The 23,932-nt window shown below is 46.1% G+C and overlaps 1 protein-coding gene across 2 annotated transcripts in view; it reads right to left on the minus strand.

The window, feature by feature from the left end:
- The window catches only part of CDH1 (cadherin 1), a 70,139-nt gene that overhangs the window by 34,795 nt on the left and 11,412 nt on the right, over window positions 1–23,932 (minus strand). Inside the window, exon 1 of one of the 2 annotated variants that reach the window (XM_074314681.2) lies at window positions 752–779. The exons of the other annotated variant lie outside the window; for it this stretch is intronic. Within the exon in view, the coding sequence (XP_074170782.2) occupies window positions 752–764 (13 nt within the window). The 5' untranslated portion in view covers window positions 765–779. Of the gene's footprint in view, window positions 1–751; window positions 780–23,932 lie in introns of those variants that run through there. 2 annotated transcript variants of the gene reach the window in all.

Raw genomic sequence — 23,932 nt, forward strand, 5'->3', positions numbered from 1 at the left:
AGGTTATGGGCATTACTATATTTTTAAGAACCTTCTTCCCCAACTTTCTCCTTTCTCCCCATTTGCCCATTGGAAAGGCAGGCAGGCAGGAAGGGAGGGAGGGAAGGAAAATCAAACTATATAGCTATTAGTATGGATAAAATATGGTATAGCTACTCAGCAACAAAACAATAAATGCAATAGCACAGATGAACCTTAAAAGCATTATGCCAAGGGAAAGAACAAGACTATCAGCCCAGGAGATCAGATTCAGTGAGTCTGAGGCAGGGAGGGCCCAGGCTTGGGTATTTAACAGTGTGCAAAAGAGTACATATTACATTTATATGAAAATTCTCAAAAACCAGAGACAGACCGAAAACCAATGGCTGCCTGGAGCTGGGGGTGGGCGTGGGGCTTGGTTACCAGTAAGCACGAGGGCACCCGCGGGGTGACGAAAGTATTCTCACACTGACCATGGTGATGGCCGCACAGCTCTGTGCATTTATAGATTAGCTCACTGTACACTTACAGTGGCTAAGTTGTATGGGGTGTAAGTTACATCGCAATAAACCTGTAACAAAAATAGTTCCTAGGGTCTCCTTTGAGGAGGACCCCATCAGTCAAAGTCCCATGGTTCAGAAAAGACACAATCTAGACACCCAATGATGCCAAGCTCAGAGTTATAAAAAAGTGGGGAAGGAAAAGAGAAGCCATAAATTATTCTTAATTAACAATAATTAGAAGAGTAAATATTCAATATAATGATAGTCACCGTGAGCAGGCATTGTGCTGAGCTCTTCACAAACACAGACTCCGAAAGGCGTGGAGGAGGTGGGGTTCTTTAATCCCCTTGATGGTGATGAGCCTGAGGCTCAGAAAGGCGAGATTTGCTCAAGGTCACAGAGCCAAGTCAATCTCTGAAGTAGGCTTGGCTGAGCCACTAGGCTAAAACTGCTCTGCCTGGAGGAGGGGGAGAAACTCCTCGGGTAGTTAAGAGCAACATGAGAGGGAGGGAAATACACGCTGGGCACAAAGGCAGTTTGCTAAAACCACAGACTTCATTCTCTATAAAGAACACAACCCAGATAGCAACAGGCACCAATCTGGGGGCAGCATTTCTCAAGAGCTAGCTGACACAGGAAGGTGCTGACCCTGGCTATGGAAACACAGAAAGCAAGCCGTCGCAGAGTCCGGAACTTGGAATCATTCAGTAACTCGGGAACAAGGCCTGGAAACCTCTTCCACGACACAAGGAACAAATGTGAGACTTGCACCTTTTCCAAATGTGGGTTGTGCTGGGCGCTCTGCCTCTGACATTTGGAACAAAACTCTTAAAAGAACCAAAAGAATTCCTAAAAGAACCCAAACTCCTAAAATCCCAGAACAGCTGGAAGCCAGGCACTTCCCACAGAGTCTCCAGGTCACATGCATTTGCAGATGACTCCAAAACAAGTGCTCACTTGTCCAACAGGGCTTACAAGAGGAGGCTTTCTTTTTCAATGGATGCTACCATCATTTTTCATTACCAAGAACAAATAAGCATTGATGCGAAAGGCAGTTGCTTCTAAGAGTGTTTGCTAAATCTACTCTACTGGCTCTAAAGGGAATCGTTCAGCCCCCACGTGCGTCTTTGCTCAACCTTGAGAAACCCTCACAATCCCACAACCCACTGGGTCCCAGGAAAAAGCAGAAATAGCTCAGCTTTGGGTGCTCACTCCAAGAATTCCAAGTAGGATAAAAAAACGAAAATAAGGAAATGGCATGAAGACCGACCCACGGTCCCAGATGCAGACTTTGGCATATGCTGGGGCATAGCCACAGGTCACATGGCTAACTCCTGTAAGATGCCATGGTGTGGGTGCTGCCACCACAGGGACCTGTGGCACCTGTCCCAGCAGCAGTTCCAAAACTTAATTTTCCTGGTTGCAGCTCTTAACAAGACTCTGTGGTCCCTTTACCCAGCCTCTTCCCACTTTCCAATGTGATCAAAAATTGGAAGCTGGCACATAGGCAAAATGACGTATGTACAAGGTTATTCACTAACGGCATTGTTTGCAGTAGCCAAACATGAGAGACAACCCAAGCATCCGTCAACAGAGGATTAGTTAAATAAGTTATGGAATTTCCTTACCATGTGAGAAGGCTCTATGCACTGCTGTGGAATGAACTTTAAAACATAGTGTTAGGTGATAAAAGCAAGGTGCAAAGCAGTGCAAGGGGATAAAAATGTACGTTCATATTTGCGTATATTTGCATACAGAAACTTTGGAATAAACCAATAACTGAGATTATAGATAAAAGAAGGGGCTGTTATTGGGCCCAAAGGGGACAGGGTGGGAGTAAAGCTTTTCATTGTACATATTTTTATTTTGGTTAATTTTTCAGTCACGTATACATATTATCTAACAAAGTTCTAAAAAATATAGGGGACTATATGTAAATTGCTTACTAACTTTATAGGAGAAAAATTATATTTTTGCAAATGCTCAGAGGATTTCTTCCCAGATGACCACAATCCCTCCGAAAATCTCAACAACCCAGGAAACAGGAGACGTGGTGGGAAAGAAGGGGTATGACCCACACATGACTGGAGAAGGAAGGGGTGCTGCGGGGGTGGGGGGTGGGGGAACTCCTGTCAGCTGGCCTAGTAAGATGAATGCTAAATGCCAGATCAGATGACCAGATTCTCTCTGGCGTTTGTCAGAAAGACGAGTGTTCAGGCAAGTCCCTTTCATTCATTCATTCTGGGTTAGTTTTCTCACCTATAACATGCAGGGTGAGCTATTTGCAAAGATGCTCAGAGGCCTTCTTGGACGTCATGGCACATAGAACCAGTATGACTTTTCTTTGGACGGCATCCTGATAATGTTTATAGATTTTTACGAACTTCCATCCTCATCTGGCAAAGCTTGTGTCTAGGAACTCTTCCCACAGATGGACTCACACGTGTGCACGGGGACAGACATACAGTCACTGCAGGCTAGTTTTTAGTGGCAGAAGATAGAAATGGCACTGACAGAAGACAGGTTAAATACACAGTGGGTACTCACTCAATAGAAAATAGTGCAGAGATTAAAAAGAATGAGGTAGCTGTTAAAAAGAATCAAATAAATCTATATGGAATCATATGAGAGGGACTTGTCTTTAAAGAAAGCAAAAAGCAAAGTGGGATAGAGAACATATCTAAAATATCTTCAGAAGGATACAAGAAACTGGTAAGACTGGTTGTCTCGGGAGGTGAACTGCATATGGAAGGAGTAGAAGGAGGGAGCTCCCTGTTTCTGTATTCCTTTGGTTCATGTTTGCTTTCCTATCTTCACACAGTTTTCTTTAACAAGAGGGTTGAATTGAAGGAGGGCTCGTGTTTAGTTGACTAACTTCAACGGGCAAGCACTGTGCTTGGTCTTCCACACGCCTATGCAAACTTCAGTTGCATTATCAGAAATAAGACGCTCAGATATGGGAGGCCAGATGGTCTTGTTCTGTCCGATTCTATTTGTGGTTTGATAAGTACGTTCGTTCTCAGGGTTTTGAGCTAATGATCTAAATGATGAATGCTGTTTTTCTTTCCAAGAGTCACTGGAAAGACGGACACTAACCCACGGAACTGGTCCAGAGGCAAAGGGGCAAGGATGACCAAGGGACAGACTGGGAGAAGAGACAGACTAGGAGACACACTAGGAATACAGGGCTGACTCTTTCTAGAAAGGTCGGTGTCGGTGACACCAGAGGGCAAAATAAGGGCCAGCAAAGAGTAGAAACAGCAAGACCACCCAAGAAAAGAAGGAAATGTCTTTTGCTCTGAGCTCACCCCAAACAGAACTGGGCCGCCAGCCTCCCGAGTGCCCCTCACTCAAGCTCAGACGGCTTCCTCAGGCGCTGCTTCCACACAGCACTGAGGTTCAGTGTATGAGCTTGGAGTCCAGACAGATTTGGATTTCATCTCAGTTGAGCCTCTAACTAGCAGTAGTGTGACTTCAGGAAAATTAACCCTTGTTCTCAATTTCCTCTTTCTACAATAGGGGAAGAAGAGCCGCATTGCTACTGTTAGTGTCAGATTATATATTTGTAGAACTGAAAACTTCCATAGCTGCTCTGAGGCCACCCTGCAAGGAGACAAAAGCCTCAAGGGCTGGCTGGGGAATGGCAGCAACCTCAGGGCCCCTTCTGTAAACTAAAATCCTATCAGTGCCTCCTTCTGGCTCATCCACCCCCTCAGGATCAGCCACTCCTGCTTTTGGGTGTGGTGCCCTTGCCTGTGGGCAAGCTCTTATCTTGGAGAAGTTAATTCTCCCCCGCCTCTCCTGATCATAGTTTTGGTACCTTCTCAGGCCACCTGGAAACCTCTCTGTGGCCATGAAAACAAGTTTCCCACGTTACTATTCTGCTTTGCCCAACCCCCTTCCCCCAGTCCCCCACCCCCCAGGACTTGGCAGTGGCACCGCTGAATTGAGCCAAGGTTCTGGGTCTGTGAATGGGAAGGTGTCATTCCCTTCCCCTGGATTTACGAGGAAAGATGTGGACACCTGTGGGAGGCTCCATGGCCTCTGGTAGATTCTTAAAGGGGTCTGAGACCCCAAAAAAGGAGCTCAGGACTAGAGACACACTTAGGGCTTAAACTGGCGTTGTGGGTGTCAGGAGGGGGATGACAGGATGCAGGTGCTCAACTGAGGCCACAGTCACTGGTCGTTTCCGATGCCTCGCTAGCTCCAAACCCTGAGCACCAGCAGAAAAATAACTCCAAAAAACCTCCTGCTGGCGTGCTTTGAGTGCTGTGAATAAAAACAACGCACAGGTGAGGGGTGAGGACAGGGCGTTCAAAATATGAAGGGGGTGAAAATGGGGTTGGGAGGAAAACATGGAGACAGCAAAACATCTGACACTTTTTCCTCCATAGACCTAATTCATCTCTTGATGCCTGGACCATTGCAGTAGCCTGTCTTCCCAATTCTGGCCCAGATCCCTACAGCCTCTTCTCTATGCAGCAGACCTGGGGAGCCTGTGACCACCACAGTCAGATTAATGATATGCCTCACAGCCCTCCAGAGATCCCCATTTCTCTCAGAACAAAGGCACGAATCCCTGAGATCAGGCCCCAGCTACTTCTCTGACTTGTCAGAGACTACCCTCACCTCATTCACTGCAGCCAACACACTGGATACACACCTGCCCAAGGCATCTGTATTTGCTGTTCTCTCTGCCTGGATGACCCCGTTCGTCCAATAACCTGTCTTCCCCAGATGTCTCTTCCCTTCTTTCATTCAAAGGTCACCTTCCCTGTAGACCCTGAACATTGTATTTAAAATACTATCCCCCTGCCTCTAGCACTCTTTCCTTATCCTTCTTCCCTGCTTTATTTTTTCTCTACAGCACTTACCACATTATGTATTTATCACACCTATTTACTTATTTATTGCCTGTTTTACTTATTTATTATTCCAGCAGAATGTAAGTTCCATGAGGGCAGGGCTTTTGCCTAACTATAGTGCTCCTTACTGTATCTACACACCTACCCCGGTGCCAAACACTTACTATGTCCTCAATAAATATTTGGTGAATGAATAAATGGTGCCTTTGTCTCCCCCAAACATCTGGCCAGATTCCAAGGAGGCACCAGATGGTCCCAAAGCTGATCCAAGAGCAGAACCCTGAAGACAAGGGTGCAGAAGTGGGCCTAATTTCCAGAGGCCACAGTGGGGCCTGAGAATGGCTGGGAATTCAGGGCTTTGGATCCCCAGCTGAAACTGTCCAACGACGCTCATGAGCCAGGAGTCCCCACAATAACTTCAAGAGCCTGCAAGCCGGCCAGGACTGCTAATCAGCCTAATGATTCCACACTGCCGGTTGCCAGTAAGTGATCAAGCTTCTCCCTATGAGAAGCACCGTGCAGAACCTCGGTGAATTCCTACAATCACCCTGGGAGGTATGTACTGCAGCCCCATTTCACAGGTGAATACACCAAGACTCACAGAGGTGAAGTCACTTGCCCAAGGTCACATACCTAGCAAACAGGCAGAGCTTGGAACTGAACTCAAGCCCACCTGACCCCAAAGACTTAACCTCCACTTTGCCCTGCTCCATCCGATCTACCAGGGTGTCTCTTCTCTCCCTGTTTCTCTCTGTCTTTTTACTCCGCGCCTAAAGTCACCACATGGGAGTGTCGGGTTCCAGGTGAGATGCCTCTGGGGCATCTCATTCAAGCCCACACTGCAGGTGGAAGGCTAACGTGCTGGTGCTGATGGAACAGGCAGAGTGTTGACATGTGACAAGGCCCGTGTAGACAGGTCTTTGGGGAATTTCAATAGCACAGGAACTGGCTCTAAGAGCTGTAAATAAAGTTGGCTCAACACCTTGGCTGGTAATAGGGCTCACAGGCCCCGGCAAAACCTGAGAGGCCACCTGGCCACCCCCAAAGGCCTTAATTTGCTTAAACAAGAGTGTAATCTTTGGGTGTTACTTCCCAGAGAACTTTCTTGCCTTGTGACATAAAGGGGACACGGCAGAGGAGCCAGGAAGAGGGGAAAGAACCTCCCCACCTCAATCAATTCCACAGGAGAACTATGCATTAACTAAACCCTGTAAGACAGGGCAAATGTGTGCCATTGATGCCAGCTTTAAATTCTTCTCATTTTGAATGCGCCATCTCTGCTGACTGGGCAGATCTGACCAGTCAGGCACAGCTTTCTCTTTTAAACACCATTTTAAGCCATTAGCTTAGGCTCATCTCAAAAGTCTGCCTGCCTTTTGATTGCACAATACATCCAACTTACTTCGGTGCCCATTTTCTTTGGTAGGTAGGTGGCTGTGGTTTCCCAGAACCCATTCTGTTTATGGGAAGCCTGCAAACCAAGGTCCTTCAGAGGGCAGGGCCATACAGAATCACCCGTTTGAGGTTGTTTACTAAAAGCTCAGAGCAAGAGCTCTCTCCCACGAACAGGAACTGTTTCAATAATGATCTTATTTTTTTTTCCCCCACTGCATTTAAAAAAATGATATAATTCACATAACATAAAATTCACCAATTCAAAGTGTACAATTTCAATGGTTTTTTAGTTATTCCCTATGTTGTGCAACCATCATCACTCTCTAATTCCAGAACATGTCCTCACCCCAAAAATAAACCATTTACCCATTAGCAGTCAGCCCCAATTCCTCTCTTTCCCCAGCCCCTAGCTACCACCCCCCCACCCCACCCCCGTTTTCTGTCCCTATGGATTTACCTATTCTGGATATTTCACAGAAATGGAATCACACACATGTGGCCTTTTGTATCTGGCTTCTTTCACTTAGCATGCTTCAAGTTCACCCATGTGGTAGCACGGATCAGTACTTCATTCCTTTTTCTGACTGAATAATAGTCCATTGTGTGGCTAGACCACATTTTGTTTATCCATTCATCAGTTGATAAACATTTGGGTTTTTTCACTGTTTGGCTACCCCAAATAATGCAATGAACATTCATGCACAAGTTTTTGTGTGGCTGTACTTTCACAAGTCTCTTGGGTATACATACCTAGGAGTGGAATTTCTGGGTGATAATGTAACTCCGTTCAACTTTTTGAGGAACTATCAGGCTGTTTTCCACAGCGGCTGCACCATTTTACATTCCCACCAACAACATGTGAGGTTCTGATTCCTCCATGTCTTCTTCAACACTTGTCATTTCCTCTGTTTTTAAATTACAGCCATCCTAGTGAGTGGGAAGTTATGGTGTTTTTGCTAATGATCTTCTAAGAAAACCTGTCACCTCCCCTAGGACATCACCACCTCACAAACACTGCTTTGAAGGCAGTCCTGGCTAGAAAGCCCTTGGTGCTGGTGCTAATTACCACTGCTGCTACTGACACTTTCTAGAGCACACGCTATGTGCCAGTCTCATTATATTAGACATTCAGTCTTCGCAATAACTGTATAAAGTAAGTGCTACTATTATCTCCATTTGATAGGTAGAAAAATTGATACACAGAGGGGTTCAGTAACTTGCTCAAGGTCACACAGTTTGTAAGTTACTGATATGAAACCGGAATGAGATAGAATCTTGACCACTATGCTTTCATGGATGGTTTCCTGGCATACAAAGTTTGTTGAGAGCCTGGAGGTCGCACAGGAAACACAAGGTCAACATACGAGTACCTGAACACCAACCTAAATGAACCCAGGGTAACTCTGGTTTCTCTAAACCAGTTTAAGACGCAAGGCTTATGTACACCGACAGCATATTTGTGACAGGGTTATAAACATCTGAGGTGGGACTGCATGGTGGTAACAAGTGGCAGCTCTGAATTCACACACACCTGGACTGAGGTTTCAGCTCTACCACTCAGGCCCCCAGTTAAAGTCACCCCCCAGGTCTTAGTTTCCTCATCTATAATATGGGTCCAATGGCAATCTCTAAATCAAAGGACTGTAGTGAGGACTAAAGGAGAAAGTGCATAACAGAAAGGGACCAGCACATTCACTGACATACGAGCCTATTGGACCCGGATTTCACGCACAGCGAGTGTGCTGTGCAGTGGCTAACACTGACCTTAGTACGTGTCGGACATCACGCTAAGCACTTAATCAGTTGTTCATGTTCAGGAAATGGTGATCGTTATTATTCAAAATAGCAACGTATACAAACTATGCTTGTCACCTGCTACCACATTAAGAGACAGCTAAAATAGCTATATTTGGGGAATTTTTATGACTTTCACTGCTATATTTCCCCTCCTTTTGAGGGGTCTGTGGAAGACGGATGAAAAATAGAAAGGGCAATGTTTATTTAAAGCTAAATACCCACGTATCATAAGTGAGTGCTCTGGAAAATGCTCCTACCTGAGCGTATACCATCTTGAACTTGAGGTCTAATTTCAGGGTCTGAAATCATAACCTTTTGAAAGCAACATGCTGACGCCACCAGCTCTGTTTACCTTAGAAGCTTCAGATCTAGCGAGTCCAGCTATGCTTTACTGCAGGGGAGGGAAATATAATGTCTTCTTAAATTACAAACTTGAATTCCATGTGTGGCTGGTGTGCACGTGGTGTATATAGCTTACATGAATTTTATCTCCTCATAGACACAAAAACAGAAACTTCCTACCCCTCCTAGCATCTAACAGATGCTTCAGAGTTCTACCTCCAAAGCAGGGGGACAAAAGGAGGCCAGCAGGCTCTGATTGGAAGTGAAGAACGCCACCTTTTCTTTTCGCAGTCCCTACTGTGTACACAGGAGCAGCTGTGATCAGAGGAGCCAACATTTTCAATGGCTTATGTGTAAGTACCCTGCCTTCTCAGGAGGTGCCTGAAATAGGACAGCTTTAGTTTTGTTGTTTTTGCATCCTTAATAAAAACATGGTTGGTGAGCTTGTTTAGTTCTTGTTAAGCTAGTTCTCACTATAGACTCTTTCCCCTACCCCCAAAACTTTTAGTTATGAGAAACTGTGCAAAAAAAAAAACACAAAAAACACACCATAAAAGTTGAGATATAATAAATAAAAGAAATTCTTGGGATAGTTGGGGGTATTTGAATATAGAGTAGATGTTAGATGATATTGTAAATTCTCTTAGTTGTGATCATAGTATTATGGTTCAAAAGGAAATTGTCCTTCAGTTAGGAGATGCAGGCTGAAGTTTTAGTGGTGAAATGTCTGCAACATACTTTCAAATGGCTCAGAAAGCACATATACACACAGATAAGGCAAATATGACAGAGTTAATTGTAAAATGAGGATATTCAGGTGTTCATTTTACTGTATCTCAACTTTCATGGGTTTTTTGTTTGTTTGTTTGTTTGTTGTTTTACAGTTTCTCATAACTAAAAGTTTTGGGGGTAGGGGAAAGAGTCTATAGTAAGACCTAACTTAATAAGAACTACACAAACTCACCAACTATGTTTTTATTAAGGATGCAAAACCGACAAAACTAAAGCTGTCCTATTTTAGGCACCTCATGAGAAGGCAGCGTTCTCTGGAAAAAACAATAATGCTGGGGAAAATAGAAGGCAGTAGGAAAAGAGGGAGACCAACTATGAGATGGGTTGACACCACAAAAGAAGCCATGCCTGAGTCTACAGGGGCCGAGCAGGGCTGCTGAGGACAGGACACTGTGGGCATCACTCACTCACAGGGTCGCCAGGAGGTGGAGCTGACAACGGCAGGTAGCACAGAGAATCAGGACTGATATTCAGCTAGTCTGCACTGACACAGCTACACCAATGGTGGAAATACTCAAAGTCCCCTGCGGTTGGTGAGCAGCCCCTGCCCTGAGCCTCCTGGGGACTTCCCCACGCCCCTCTCCAGCTGCTGCTCAGGACCCCAGGACCTATTTGAGCACTAAACGCCAGGCAAACACTCTGACTGCTGTACTGGTCATCATTAAAAGTTTTTAAACATCACTCCTGAATATTCTTAACCACTGGCCATTCACCACAGACTATTCTTTCTCCTTAGTCTGAATCTCTCCTCTTGGTCCTCTGTCGTCATAACTTGCTTTCCATGAATGAGAAAAGGAAGAGCCTGCCCTGTGGCACAGAAGTTAAGTGCTCGGGCTGACCTGAGTTAAAATTCCAGCTCTGCCACCTCTTAGCTGCATAACCCTGGGCCAGTCACTTTACTTCTCAAGACTCAGTTTACTTCACTGCAAAACAGAGATAACACAGTCAGTTCTTCTATAATGCTTGCTTTAAAAATGCAAATCTGTTCCACCGTGAATGATTTATTAGGGAACAATGAGCACCACTCAAATTTCAAGTTTGCTCATGTGTATGATTTTGTCTGTGAGAAACACGGGTGGATGCAGAAAAGTATACCCGGCCGAAGCACAGGAATGTACAAAACACACACACACACACACACACACACACACACACACACACACACACACACAAACACACCTTCCAGCTATCACAGTTCAGTGTTATGCAGCACACCCATCCACATCTGATATAACTTTCCATCTGATTCCAGATTATCTCCCTTCCACGTAACTCACAAGATGCCATCTACTGAGACCAACTCCCTCCCACAAACAAACTTCTCTTTTTTAATGTATCACGATGAAATTTGAGCTCTGCTCCCCTAGCCATTTCCCCATAAGTCCTGTGATTTTTATTGGGTGATTTTTTCAGCAGGTTTATGTCACCTTACAGCAGAACTGACTCACCAAGTGTGGTGAGGAATATATAAGACATACGGAGGGAGGGGTCAGTCCAGTGCCGGGCACATCGTAAGCGCTCAATAAATGTTGCCTATCACTGGTTTCTCACCCTGGATGCAGACAGAGCCTGGTGCATAAAATATGCTCAGTGAACATTCATTACGTGAAAGGTCTGTGGCTTATTAATCTGAGTGGACTAATTCAAGAGACTTATCCCTTCTCCCAAGAGGTCGAGAGGGACAGCAATTGTCAAAACCGTACATTAGAGATGAGACTTCAAAGCTCTAATGGAGTTCTACCCTTCCATGCCTGGCACAAGAATAAGAGCTGTGAAACAGTGACCCTGTCTGAAGGACTCACTGCCATAAGCCACTGGCCATCGCAGGGCAATATGCAGTCAGTTTTGAGATACGTAGCCCAGACTCGAGTCCTCAATTCACAGTCACAGTGCGGTATTAAGTGGTTAAGAGCCCAGGTGAGAGGTCAGAGGACCCGAGCCCCACCACTTACGAGCTATGCCACCTCAAGCACATAACTTCACCTGCTCCTGCCTCGCTTTCTCACCTATAGAGCAAAGACGGTGATGGTCCCTATTTCCTAAGGGATGGAACGGTTAAACATGTTAATCCACGTAAAGCCCTTAGCACAGTGTCAGACACAGAAGAAAAGTTGACTGAATGTCAGCTGCTATTCTGGAACTAGAGAAAAATCAGATGCTACCAGAAACAGAGCTGAAGCAGGACACTGTACATGTATACAGCAGCAAGGGGAGGTCTGATGTAGCTGGCACTGAAAGACAGGATACTGTGGGCAGGAACTAATTTTAACTTCCATCAACCATCTACCCCCCAAATCCTTCTCGTATGCATCATTCCCAGAAGAAACAGATAGAGCCGCCTCTGACTGAGGGCAAAGGTTCCCTAAAAATCTAGAGGATGGATCTGCCAGATGGGCTGGTTCACTTCACTTCATCTGGGTGGAAGCTGACAGAGGCGCGTATCTGTGGTTCCGAACAGACTGTCTAAACCAGACACAAGATCTGGTCTCCGCCTACCCCTCCAGTGTCGTCGCCCACGTATTTGTTACCCCACCGTGCCCACTCGGGCGCTGGCCACACTGGCCTCTTCCTCCTCCAGCACACCACTCCCTTTCCTGCCTCAGGCCCTTGGGCCTTGCTCTTTCTGCCGCTTAGGATTCTCTTCCTACAGTTCTTTTCGTGGCATCCTCCTTCCACTACACGCAACACACACTTCCTCATAACAACTTGTCTGACCCATTCTTAGCTAGAGGAGGCCCCCTTCTCATCCAGTTACTCCCTTACACCCTTTTCCCTGCTTTATTTGCCTCCTAGAATGTACCACTCCCTAAAATCCCATTTCTTTATATGTTAATGTCTACGCAGACACTAGAACTCACATTCCCTGAAGGCACAGGCACGGGGTGTTGCCCTCTGCAATATGACGCAGTGCCCCACACGCCCTGAATAAACATGGATTGACTGATGTCCACCTGAAAGTTGGTGTAGAGTTATTCATCCATAAACATTCCTCGAGGGCCTATGAAGTGCCAGGTGGGACAAAAGAGACCCAAGTCCTTACCTCCGAGGTCCTTCCAGTCCCAGGGGGAAGAGGTGTCAGAGGGGGCCCGCAGGGTTGGTGTCTGTGGGAGGCAGGCTTGAGTTGGGAAGAGGACATTTTTGAGGATGAGAGGCAGAGCTCCCTGGAGAACACACCTGGTTGTAGTGAGTAAGGCTCTCAGGCAAGCAGGTAGGAGGCTTGACAATTTCGGCCAGAGAATGGGCAAGACCAAGTGGTCTCAAAGAAAGAGGCCTTCCAACTCTGAAACTATGAGTCTCAAGCAAAGGTGAAGAAAACATAATAGTAGCCAAGACAGGACATAGGATTGACTTGGAGGAAAGCTCTCCAACATGGACTATTACCTGAAAAAAGCCAGGTGCACAACAGGCCTCCTTGCAGGAATCAGGAAGCAGCCGGCAGATGTTAAATAAGTACAGCATAGCAAGATCACGGTTCAGAACCATATATACATACATAATGACCATGAAAAAAGCACAGGGTAAGGGGTTCCGTGACAGGTACAGGTGTGCACTGTTATACAAGACGGACTCTGATAAGGGTGGCATTGGAGCAGCAACCTGAATGAAGTTAAGGAAAAGAGTCACAAGGATACCTGGTGGAAGGGTGTCCCGGGCTCAGGGAACAGCAGGCACAATGGCCCTGAGGCCGCAGAGTTCTGGAGAATGATAAGCACTAGTAAAATCCCCACCATTACATATCGTTGCTACAGTATGCATTCATATTCTATTACAACCTACACGATGTAGTCATAGACACCTTACTAAGGAGAATTCACACCAAAATGTTTCCCGTGGTGATGTGCACAATTTAAATCTTTTCTTCTCTTTGTTGTCTACATTTTCCCCACAAAAACAAACAAACAAAAAAAAAAACATGTATTAGTTGTATAATAAAGACAACTACAAATGGGAGGTCTGAGGTATAAGATGTTGCCAGACTTGCAGGAAGGCAAGAGTTTTCTGGAGCAGTTGTGTTCCCCACCAAGGCACTGATTTATGCTGACCACAAAGAAACCCAGCCATGCAAGTGATCTTATTTCCCTCTTTGTTTTGACTGGTAGGAAGCTCAGAGTCAAATTTGTGGTCTGCTTTTAGCAGGGATCCAGGCTTTGTGGCAAGCATTTGGCTACTCAATCCTCTTCCTGTCTTTATCTGTGATCCTTCATTTTGTTCATTTCCCTATCTCTTCCTGAGATACAGATTGTTATGTGTCTAGGTAACCCATGCCTACAAGTTGTTCATTGGAACAAGGTGGGAATGAACGAAATGAAGAAATAGAGCAACAGAGCCAAGAGGTTCTTAATGAAGTTTTGAAAAAGGAATGTTGTTCCAGGACTGGCACCATGGGAAGGAGAACGCCTATTTCTGGAGGACCCTGCTCTTCCCCTTAGTGGAACGCCGCCGTCGTCTGCAATGGAGTAGGGATGACTCAGCTTATTAGGTTCTACCATGAGGAGGATAAAAGGGCCTTAAGACCTAAGTAGCAGATTTCCATGTCACATTGGACCACAAGCTAAATGATCCTCCCTGGGCCTCAATTTCGTAATCTGAAAATAGGGGTCTAAACAACCTACTGCTCCCAGAGGGGCTGGGGGAATTGTAAGTTATTACGGTATGCAAACGCTGAGGGCAGTGCCCAGCATACGTATAGGAAGAGCTACATCGGTGTTAATAAGGATAATAGCTATTGTATTTTACAATTATCAGGACTAGTTATAACTGCTGCTGAGCGCTCCATGCATGTCTGACGTTCTAGATCATGCATCTCATTTAATCTCCCCAATAACCTTATGACATAGATACTACTAATCCCATTTTGCAGAGGAAAAAAGTTAACAGGAAGATGCCCTCAAAAGAAATCCAGTTACAACAAATACAGTCGCAGTACCGGACCCCTGAGTGCTTGGACAGCTTAAGTCAGTTATCTCAAGGAAGGGAAGCGGTGTATTCCAGCAGTTAGATGCAAATTGTGAATCCTTGCCCGGCCACTAAGTAGCCAAGGGGACCGCCTTGAGTTTCAGTCTCACTTATAAAACGGAAATAATTATAATAGGGTTGGTATGAAAACAAAATAAGCTCATATATGTAAAACAAACAAAAAAAACCCATGTGTTTGTCAATAACTAAGGATTCCTGATAACAGCCTTTAATCGTTTGACACTTATAATGAGGAGGACTCGCTGAGACCACGGCGCAAGACGTAAGGAGAAAACAGATCCAATTGCTCAGGGAACTTTCCCAGGAGAGAAAAATAGATCTTTAAAAAGTGTTCACAATATGAAAGTCATGACATGTGCAGAAATTCCTGGAGATAAATCACCTGTCTTAGGGCATACCTGTTAATAACAGGCAAAGACAACACAAGGAGTCCTCAGGTTAATGATTAATTGCCCTCAAATTTCAGGAGTACAGTTAGAATCAATGTTCTGAAATGCCTTACACATTAGCTGGATCTATTATCAAACTCTAGATGGATTAATCATAAACCAAATCTCCCTCCCCCCAAAAAAACCCAAATAATAGAAAAGCAACTTTATTCCCTGCCCACAGCAAGGAAAGTCCCTAAAATTCTTACATAAAATTCTTACATGGCCCAACCTACGACTGAAACAGCAGCTCCCTTATCTCCATGCTCAGCTTGAATTTCATGCTGGCTCCTCCAAAACAGCAGCAGGGCTCGACCATGCATTTTAATATTGGGCTGGGCAACTCATAGATTAGGGAATTGTGTTTGCAGACTCAGAAATGACACCTCAGTCCAAAACCAAGTACGTTAATTTGTCAAATCATCCACTAGTCAGAATGATCTACGTTGCCCTCCCTGCTCTAACAGCCTGGGTCACTGAGGGTCTTGGATCCAGTAGGTGCCCAAAGACTATCTGACTGAAAGAATGAATGATGGAGGGAGGGAGGGAGGGAAGCAGGAAGGGAGGGAGGGAGGGAGGAAGGGAAGGAGTGAGGGAGGAAGCAAGGAAGGAAAAGAGGGAGGGAGGGAGGGAAGGAAGCAGGGAGGGAGGGAAGGAGGAAGAAAGGAAGGAAAGAAGCAAGGAAAGGAAGAAGGGAGGGAGGGAGGATGAGCCCTTTGACCAGCCAAGCTCTCCTCTCCAAATGCACTGGAACTCTTCTTCCACCAGAGATCTGGCCATTCTGCTACACACCGTGGCAAGTTTGCAGCCCTTTACTTAATTTCCCTTCACCTCTGACTTGATGAACACTGAGGTAGGTTTCCACTTTCACTCTGGTGGGACCCAGTCCTGCAGAGCCAGGCCTTGAACGCCTCTTCTTGGGGAGGGTGGACGACTTGAATGCCTCCAAGTCTGATGAAAGTTGCAGATCTTCTGAACCCAAAAAACATTTGGACGTGCAGGCACACACACACTCAGCTTGTCTATAATCTCGGGTGGGTTCATAGATCCCCCTACCCTACAAGCCCAGCAAAGAATCACCCATGACTCCGAATCTTGAAGGGGAGGCCCCTCAAAGTCTGCATTTTTAAGTTGTCTGTGGGAGCCACACTCTAGCCCAGGGGGGGAACCCATGCTGTGGTCCAGCTCTTCGTAAGGACAATCTCAGGACCTCCAGTTCAAGCAGAGTAGGCTTATTTTAAAATGCAGATTCCTGGACCCCACCCAGATTTATAAATCAGAATGGGGGGGCAGCAATCGGCATTTTTAATTAGTTAAAATTTCCCACAATTATGGGGTTAAAACCTTTGAAGAACTGAAGGTCTGTCAGCAATTGCTAATTAACTAATCAGCATTCAAATGGCAGAGCTTTCTGGGGTGTCCACATTCCAAGAAGTGGGGGAAGGATGTGATTATCTGAATATTTACTTCCCTCCCCCACTTCCAGGTCCCACAACCCTCTTCCAGTTCCCTCACCAGCTGCGTTTTCTTCCCCCTCTCAGCCGCTTCCTCAGCTGCACCTGCTGTAGTGCCAGTTGTTCCCCTTTCTAAACCTCAATCTCTCATCTGTATAATGGGATTGGATCCAGGAGACAAAGGATTGTGGCCATAATGGAATTACAGGTGCAACCTCAACCCCCAGGACTGCTATCCCAACCACCCTGCTTTAGTCGAACTTTATCCCCCGGCGAGTAACAACCACCTTCTAACATTCTGCGTATTCTGTTTGTTGTTTCTCCCCCTTCTAGAAGAGAAATTCCACACAGAGAATGTGGTCATCTCTTCCAAAGCCCAGTCTGAATGCCAGGCAGAGGGCAAGCTCAATAGGACCAAGGTTGAGTTGACGTTTTGGGCTCAGTGCCTGGCTGATGCTATCACAGAAAAGCAGTAGCTATCACCATACTTTCCCTTACTGTTAAAAAGCAAAGAAATTGAGTACTTTAAATTAAGCTGTTCTTTTTACAATTGATTTATCTTTAGGAAACAAATAGCCATGGAGGGCGGGGGGAAGAGAGAGATACAACTTTTTAAAGCTCCCATTATAGATTAAAGGATGGCTAGAGGGAGCACTACAGAGCTCAGCTGAAAGTGGTCTTATTGGGTTTGTTTTTCGGAAGAGAAAAAGCAAAACCTGATTGAAAAAAAGAACAAAAGATCTAGGAATCTTCTTCTACATTATCATGTGCTTCGTGCAAAGTTCCAAATAGATGGAAAGGTCACCCTTATCCCCAGGGACCCTCAAGCCTAATTCTCCCCAGCTAAGAGCCCCCCCATCAAACAACTAGTTATTTATTGAGTGCCAACTACATTCTACTATGTGCCATACTGAGGACACTTCATGGGGCAACCAACCTGGTGGGGAGAGAGAACTCATGGGATCCCAACCTGAAAAGGGAGTTTGAGGGAGAGGGGGCGTATCCTGACCCAGGATGGAGGTGGAAGATCAGGGAGGGCTTCTGGAGGAAGCACCAGCTGAGCTAGCCTAGAAAGATGAGTCAGCCATGCAGGTAACACAGGAAAGTGTGCTAGTGGAGGGAACAGGGAGGGCTACTCTGGGGGCAGAGCGTTAGAAATGTGAATCCATAGGCCTCACCCTGGACCGGGAGAGGCCGCAGGCCTCTGTGCTCAGCTCCAGAACCTGAGCAGTCAGGGGCTAGGGGCCAAGCTATTAACCACCAGCCTAATCCTCCCCACAGAAGAGGCCCCCAAACAATGAGGCCCCAAAACAACGAGGCCCCCAAACAACGAGGCCCCCAAACAACGAGGCCCCCAAACAACGGCCTAATTCTACTGCCTGGAATGGAGAGGGGAGGGAGAAGGGGAGGCAAGGAGGAGACCAAACTGGCTGGAGGTAGCGGGTGGATCTGGACTGACGGGGAGAGAGGAGCCAGGGCTTCAAGGCGAAGTCCTTACCAGGCCCTCTGCACTGGGCCACCCCCTCCGCCTCTATCACCCCGACACTTGATCACTAGAATCCACGCACCCTGGCCTTCTTGCTCTTCCTCTCGGCCTCAGGGCCTCTGCCCTTGCTGGTCCCTCAGTCTAGATCTTCCCCACATAGCCTGGTCCTTCACCTCTTGGATCTTTGCTTAAATGTCCCCCTTCCATGAGGCCTTCACAGACCACCCCACTGCTTCCCTGTAATTCCTCACTCAGACTCATTTTTCCTAAACATTTGTTGTCACCTAATTTATTATATTTATTGCCTGTTCCCACCAACACACTAAAATACGAACTCCACCTGGGAGAAAATTCGTATGTCTGGTTCTCTGCTGTATCCCCCGTCCCACAACAGTGCTTGGCACACAATAGCACTCAGTCCTTATTTACTGAATGAACACACGAGCAAATGAGTGAATGATGGACAAATGGATGGATAGAATGGGTGCTGCCATTTGCCGTGATGGCACCTGGAAGCAAGGCTGCGGATGGAGGAGGAGGAGATTTTGGATAAGCACTTGGGGTAGCGATAGGACAGCAAGGTGGGGCAGCCCCAGGTCTGATGAACCAGGCCAGACCATGCTGGCCTCTGAGGGCCACACATGGTGCAGCTCATTTCTGGTTCCCAGATCGCCCCAAAGCAGCCTGGGACTAACTAGGTGCACTGGCCCCGGGCAGGCAGAGGGAAAACCTGCTGTTCCTGTTCTCCCAGCTTGCCTGGGCCTCTGCCAACAGAGCACCACCCAGCCAGCAGCAGCCACGTTACTGTCCTTCTATGACCCTGCTAGGCCCTGTCTGCCTCAGAGGCCAGGCCGGAAGTGCCAAGGGGGAGTTTCCTCACAGCCCCCCACCCTCTTGGTGTGACCCAGGACAGGAAGCTCAGTTTCACCTCAGCCACTTGAGTCACCATTCAAACATTCCCTTTGTCATATTCCTACCGTGTTTCCCCGAAAATAAGACCTAGCCGGACCATCAGCTCTAATGTGTCTTTTGGAGCAAAAATTAATATAAGACCCGGTCTTATTTTACTATAAGACCAGATATAATGTGATATGATATGATATGATATATGATATGATATGATATGATATGATATGATATGATATGATATGATATGATATGAAACAAGGTCTTATATTACTTTTTGCTCCAAAAGATGCATTAGAGCTGATGGTCTGGCTAGGTCTTATTTTCAGGGAAACAGGGTAGGCTCCAGAATCTGCATGGGAGGTCCCTCCCCATCTGCCAACAAGAAATACCTCCTCCCCACCTTCCTGCTCACAAGCCACCCAATGTCTCAGGCCCCACTCCTGACTCGCCCCCTGCAGAAGCTTCGCCAGCGGCTCCAGCCCACACAGGCCTAACCCCACCTGGATTCTGAATGTGCCCATTGTCTGATAACTTGGCACCTCAGCGGTTCCCGATGCTCCTGGATAGATCTCCAAACACCCTGGGACAGGAGTAACCTCATGACTGACACAGAGCACACAGTAGGCACTCACGCACTGTACTGAGGGGAACGGAGTCATACCCTGTGATATGAAAAATGCCTTCCTCGGTTTAAAGAGAATGAGGGGGGAAAGTTCCATGGACCGACATGCACAATTTTCCAAGGTGTATCATAAAGGAAGGGTGGGAGATGGTTATAACTCACATTTCCAGTTCTGGAAAATCCAAATTTTGAAAACTCTACAAATATGGGCACACATGTTCTGCAAAGGCTTAGAAAAGTGGCTGGGAGGATACACACCAAATTGTTAGCATCAGCCAGAGGGAAGGGGAGGGTGTGCGGACGCTATTTGAATTTTCCACGTACAGATCATTATTCAGGTTCCTCCTAGTAGAACCTGTTTAAACTTTATAACACAGACTTTCAAACATATCCAAAAGCAGAGAAAATAGTATAATGAGCCCCACGTATCCAGCACCAACAACACTCAATTCGCGGCGGTATTATGGCATCTATACCCCCATCTGTAAATATGTCAGTGTGAATGGATCAAGACCCCTCCCCCCCCTTAACATAACCCCAATCCATTACTACTATTAGGAATTTTTTTTTTTTAAGTAAAATTCGTTTCCTCCCATCCTGCTTGGTAAGGAGGTCAAGTAAGCTGTGGCATTTGTAGAGTTAACTAGTATACCATCTACCCCACCCCCAAAGTAATTAGGAAGAAACCTGAAGTAGCAGTTTAGAAAAGGAAATAATAATAATTAAAGGAGCCTATGAAGATCTGAAGTGGCGGCTTGCAAACTTTCATCTCTCAGATACACTGCACCATTCAGATTTAAGACAGAGCCCACGGTGCAGGTGGGGAGAAGTAACACCCCTTCCATCCTCGCTTTCCAAAGGAGCAAGCAGGATCTAGAAACTTCAGTTACCAAAGGCTAAAACTGGTAAAGGACTTTGAGTGGACTTTGAGGTTCCTTTCTAGGCCAAAGTGAAGAATCTAGAATGCAGATATGCTCAGCAGTGGAGCTGCTGAGCACAGCGAGGAGGAAAAGCAGAGAGACAGCCTCGTGCTTTTTCCATCACAAGACTTTCCATCCCAGGACACAGGCTGTGTGACCCTGGGTTAAATCAATAACCTCCAGAAGCTTCTGTTTTATTATCTGAAAATGGAACTGCAGTAGTACCTATCTCAAAGGCTGGTGCAGGGATTTTAAAATGAGATCCTGCATGAACAGTTGAGTGCAATGAACACCAAGGTTCTTGTTTAGTAACGTTAGTATTATTCTAATTGTGACACCTTCAAGCTGTATGACTCTGATCCAGTCACCTAACCTCACTGAAGCAGCCAAATTCATGTGTAACCTAAGAAACTAGATGACTCGTAAGGCTCTTTAGAATTCTGTTTGTGACCTTAATGCTCAACAATTCTGAATCTTCCCGTAGAAAGAGAATCTATGAAGGTTACAGAGACCTTGGAATTCCGTTTGGAACAGAGCTGCAGCAGCAAGGGATTGAGGGGACAGACAAGATGACCCTGCTGTGACCACAGTGTTTTAGGTGGCACAACTGGAGAAGGAGCTGCCAGTATTCGGAACAGGCATTTCCAGTGCTTGAAACCAATCTCAGAAGTCTTCCCCGAGTCCCTCCTGCTGCAATTCCGCCCCGTTGTTTCCTTTTATTCTGTTCTCCAGGGGGCCACATGAAGGATACCCTTTGCAAGGATTTGAAAGCAAATTAATTGCTTCTCAGCTTTCTCAAAAGGCCAGCAGCAAAGGCTGAGATAGTCAGTCGTCCAAAAACGCGCCCCCCCCCCCCCCCCCCCCCCCCCCCCCCGTGGCTTAAGGACCCTGGCGCTTGGGGAGCAAACAGCATTACTGAACTATTACTGCCAGGCATAGTGAGAGGCTGGCCAGGGACCCCTGCAAGAAAAAGCTCATCAGCTGGTGAGACAGAAGCTGCCCGTACTAATGCCAGTACTAATGCCAGCCCTATTTCATGCATCATCAGGAAACCCTGAAAACCCAGTACCTCTCCAATGCCCAGGACTGGCCAAGGGAGGAATCTGTCCCCTGCAATCAGTAACCATCCCAGAGGCCAGAGAGGCCTGAATATGGTAGGCTCTCCTACTCACAGCAGCAAAAATGCTCTTCACATGGCTTTACCAGTAAAAGACCAGCAACAGCCAGTATCCATCAATAAGGGGCTGACTATATAATAGAATACTATACATCTGTTAAAAATAATGAGGTCACTCTTTAAGATATATCAAGTAAAGAAGGTGCAGAACAGTATGTATAATATTCTACTTTTTGTGTTAAGGGGGGGCAATAACTATGTATACATACTTAATTCAAGAAACACTGGAAAAATATATAAAATAAAAATAATGGCTATGACAAGGGACCTGAACAGTTAAGAGTCCCCAGGAAAGCACCAGCCAGGTACAGGTACATAGGTGTGGCAGAAGCATTGGGGCCAGCAGACGGGGGTTCAAATCCCTCCCTGCCATTTCCTAGCTTTGTGGCCTTGGACAAGTCACTAACTGTCTGCATCTCAGCTTCCTCCTCTGTAAAATGGAGATAATACTAGAATCAAGTTCATAAAATGATTGAACCCAATAGGTGTGACTATAAATTATCAGGTTGGTGCAAAAGTAATTGCAGTTTTTGCAACTATTTTTAACCTTGTAAACCGCAATTACTTTTGCACCGACCTAATAGCAGAGTTACTTCATGATGGCCTGCCTAGCTGGCAGCAAACAATGTGCACAAAGGGTGTTGGGTCAAGGGGTGTCTTAGATTTGGGGAGAACAAGGAGCAAAGAGACAAGGGGATGTAGTCCTCCCTCATCCTGATCCCTCTCTGGCTCCTTTGGTCTTCAGCATTTACACATTTTATTCACACACAACCCCGACCCCCGACACAATTATAAAGCAGAAATGTCTAATAATAAAACTCAGTGTTTAAAGTGTTTACAGTGTGCCAGGCACGGAAAGCACTTTATATATGCTAACTCGTTGACTCCTCATCTCAACCCTGTGAGGTAGGAAACCATGCTTTTACAGGTGAGGGACTGAGGCACAGAAAAGTTATGTAACTGGCCCAAGGTCACATGGCAAATAAGAGTCGAGCCAGGATGCGAACCCACACAATCCTGCCTCTCCCCAGCTCATCTTCACTCTTGGAGGGAGGCTCAGGGAGACTCATTCCTTCAAGTTTCACAGGCTGAAGAATAAACGCTGGAGATTAAACTCACAACCTTGACATCAAATCTCTGTTGAAACCAGGAGTAAAACCTCACACCTGGCAAGTGAAGTACAGTTTCCCAGGGTGAACAACCTCTCAGGTATTTAATTCCCAAAGTCTTAAATGCTCCTATGGTTCAGGTGAGAGGATTAGCAGAAAGAAGGAGGAAAACAGAGAGAGAGAGAGAGAGAGAGAGAGAGAGAGAGAGAGAGAGAGAGAGAGAGAGAGAGAGAAAAGAGAGAGAGAGATAGTAACTGATTCCAAACTCCAAATAAATCAGCACAATTTACATGGGAACTTCTAAATCAAAGACTCAAATGACAAGCTCCGAAACACCCATCTGCAAGGCAGAGAAGAGCATTTCTTTCTAAGCGCCGACTTGAGAAGGCAAAAGCTACAGACAGTACACCCACAAGGTCTAATTTCTCCAGAAAGTTTAATCATGATAACAATCCCTGGAGTTGGGGTGGTAATGAAACCAAAACCAGCCACATGAACTTGACCAAAGTACATGTCCCAGTCCCTGTGGAACCCAGTAATTTCTGCAAAAGCCAGGCCTTCTTGCTAAGAGTGAAGAAATCTAAGGCCACTATCTCCCGGGACTTATGAGTAAGAACAGGCTCCCAAAGCACCTGTTACTATGAGACGGTGATGTCACAGTTGATTCAACCTCTGAAACTAACAACCTCACCAGGAGAGGCCATTCAATGGCAGTGATTCAGGATCCTGCCCCACCTGCCAATAAGTGCCCAGGTAATTGTCCCACGGCTGACTCAACGGGTGACGTTCTCAATAGGAAAGCCACAACTTTTCCCACAAACAAGCTGGTCATCTCATTCCCTTTTCATACACTCCCACACAATGGTGATGAAGAATTCGTGGGGGAGGAAATTTGCAGTCTTTGAAAAGCCTCCTACTGAATCTAGGCTTTATTCTAACTATGACATCGGTATATATGTTACCAACCCCCCCAAAAAAAAGATGACCAAGAAGTCACGATGCCTAGGACAATCTCATCCCTCCGCCATGGGGAAGTGACGAAAACCAGACTACAGCCATATTCCTCTTGGGCAACACACCAAGAGGTGGGTGGCTTGGAATGAGCATTAGATTCTGGTTTGAATCTGACACCCTTTAAAGGAGATGTGGTGACAATTAGCTCTCAGACGTATTCCTC

The sequence above is a fragment of the Rhinolophus sinicus genome, chromosome 8 (assembly GCF_057876585.1).
Source record: "Rhinolophus sinicus isolate RSI-liver-muscle chromosome 8, RSI-T2T, whole genome shotgun sequence".
Lineage (NCBI taxonomy): Eukaryota > Metazoa > Chordata > Mammalia > Chiroptera > Rhinolophidae > Rhinolophus > Rhinolophus sinicus.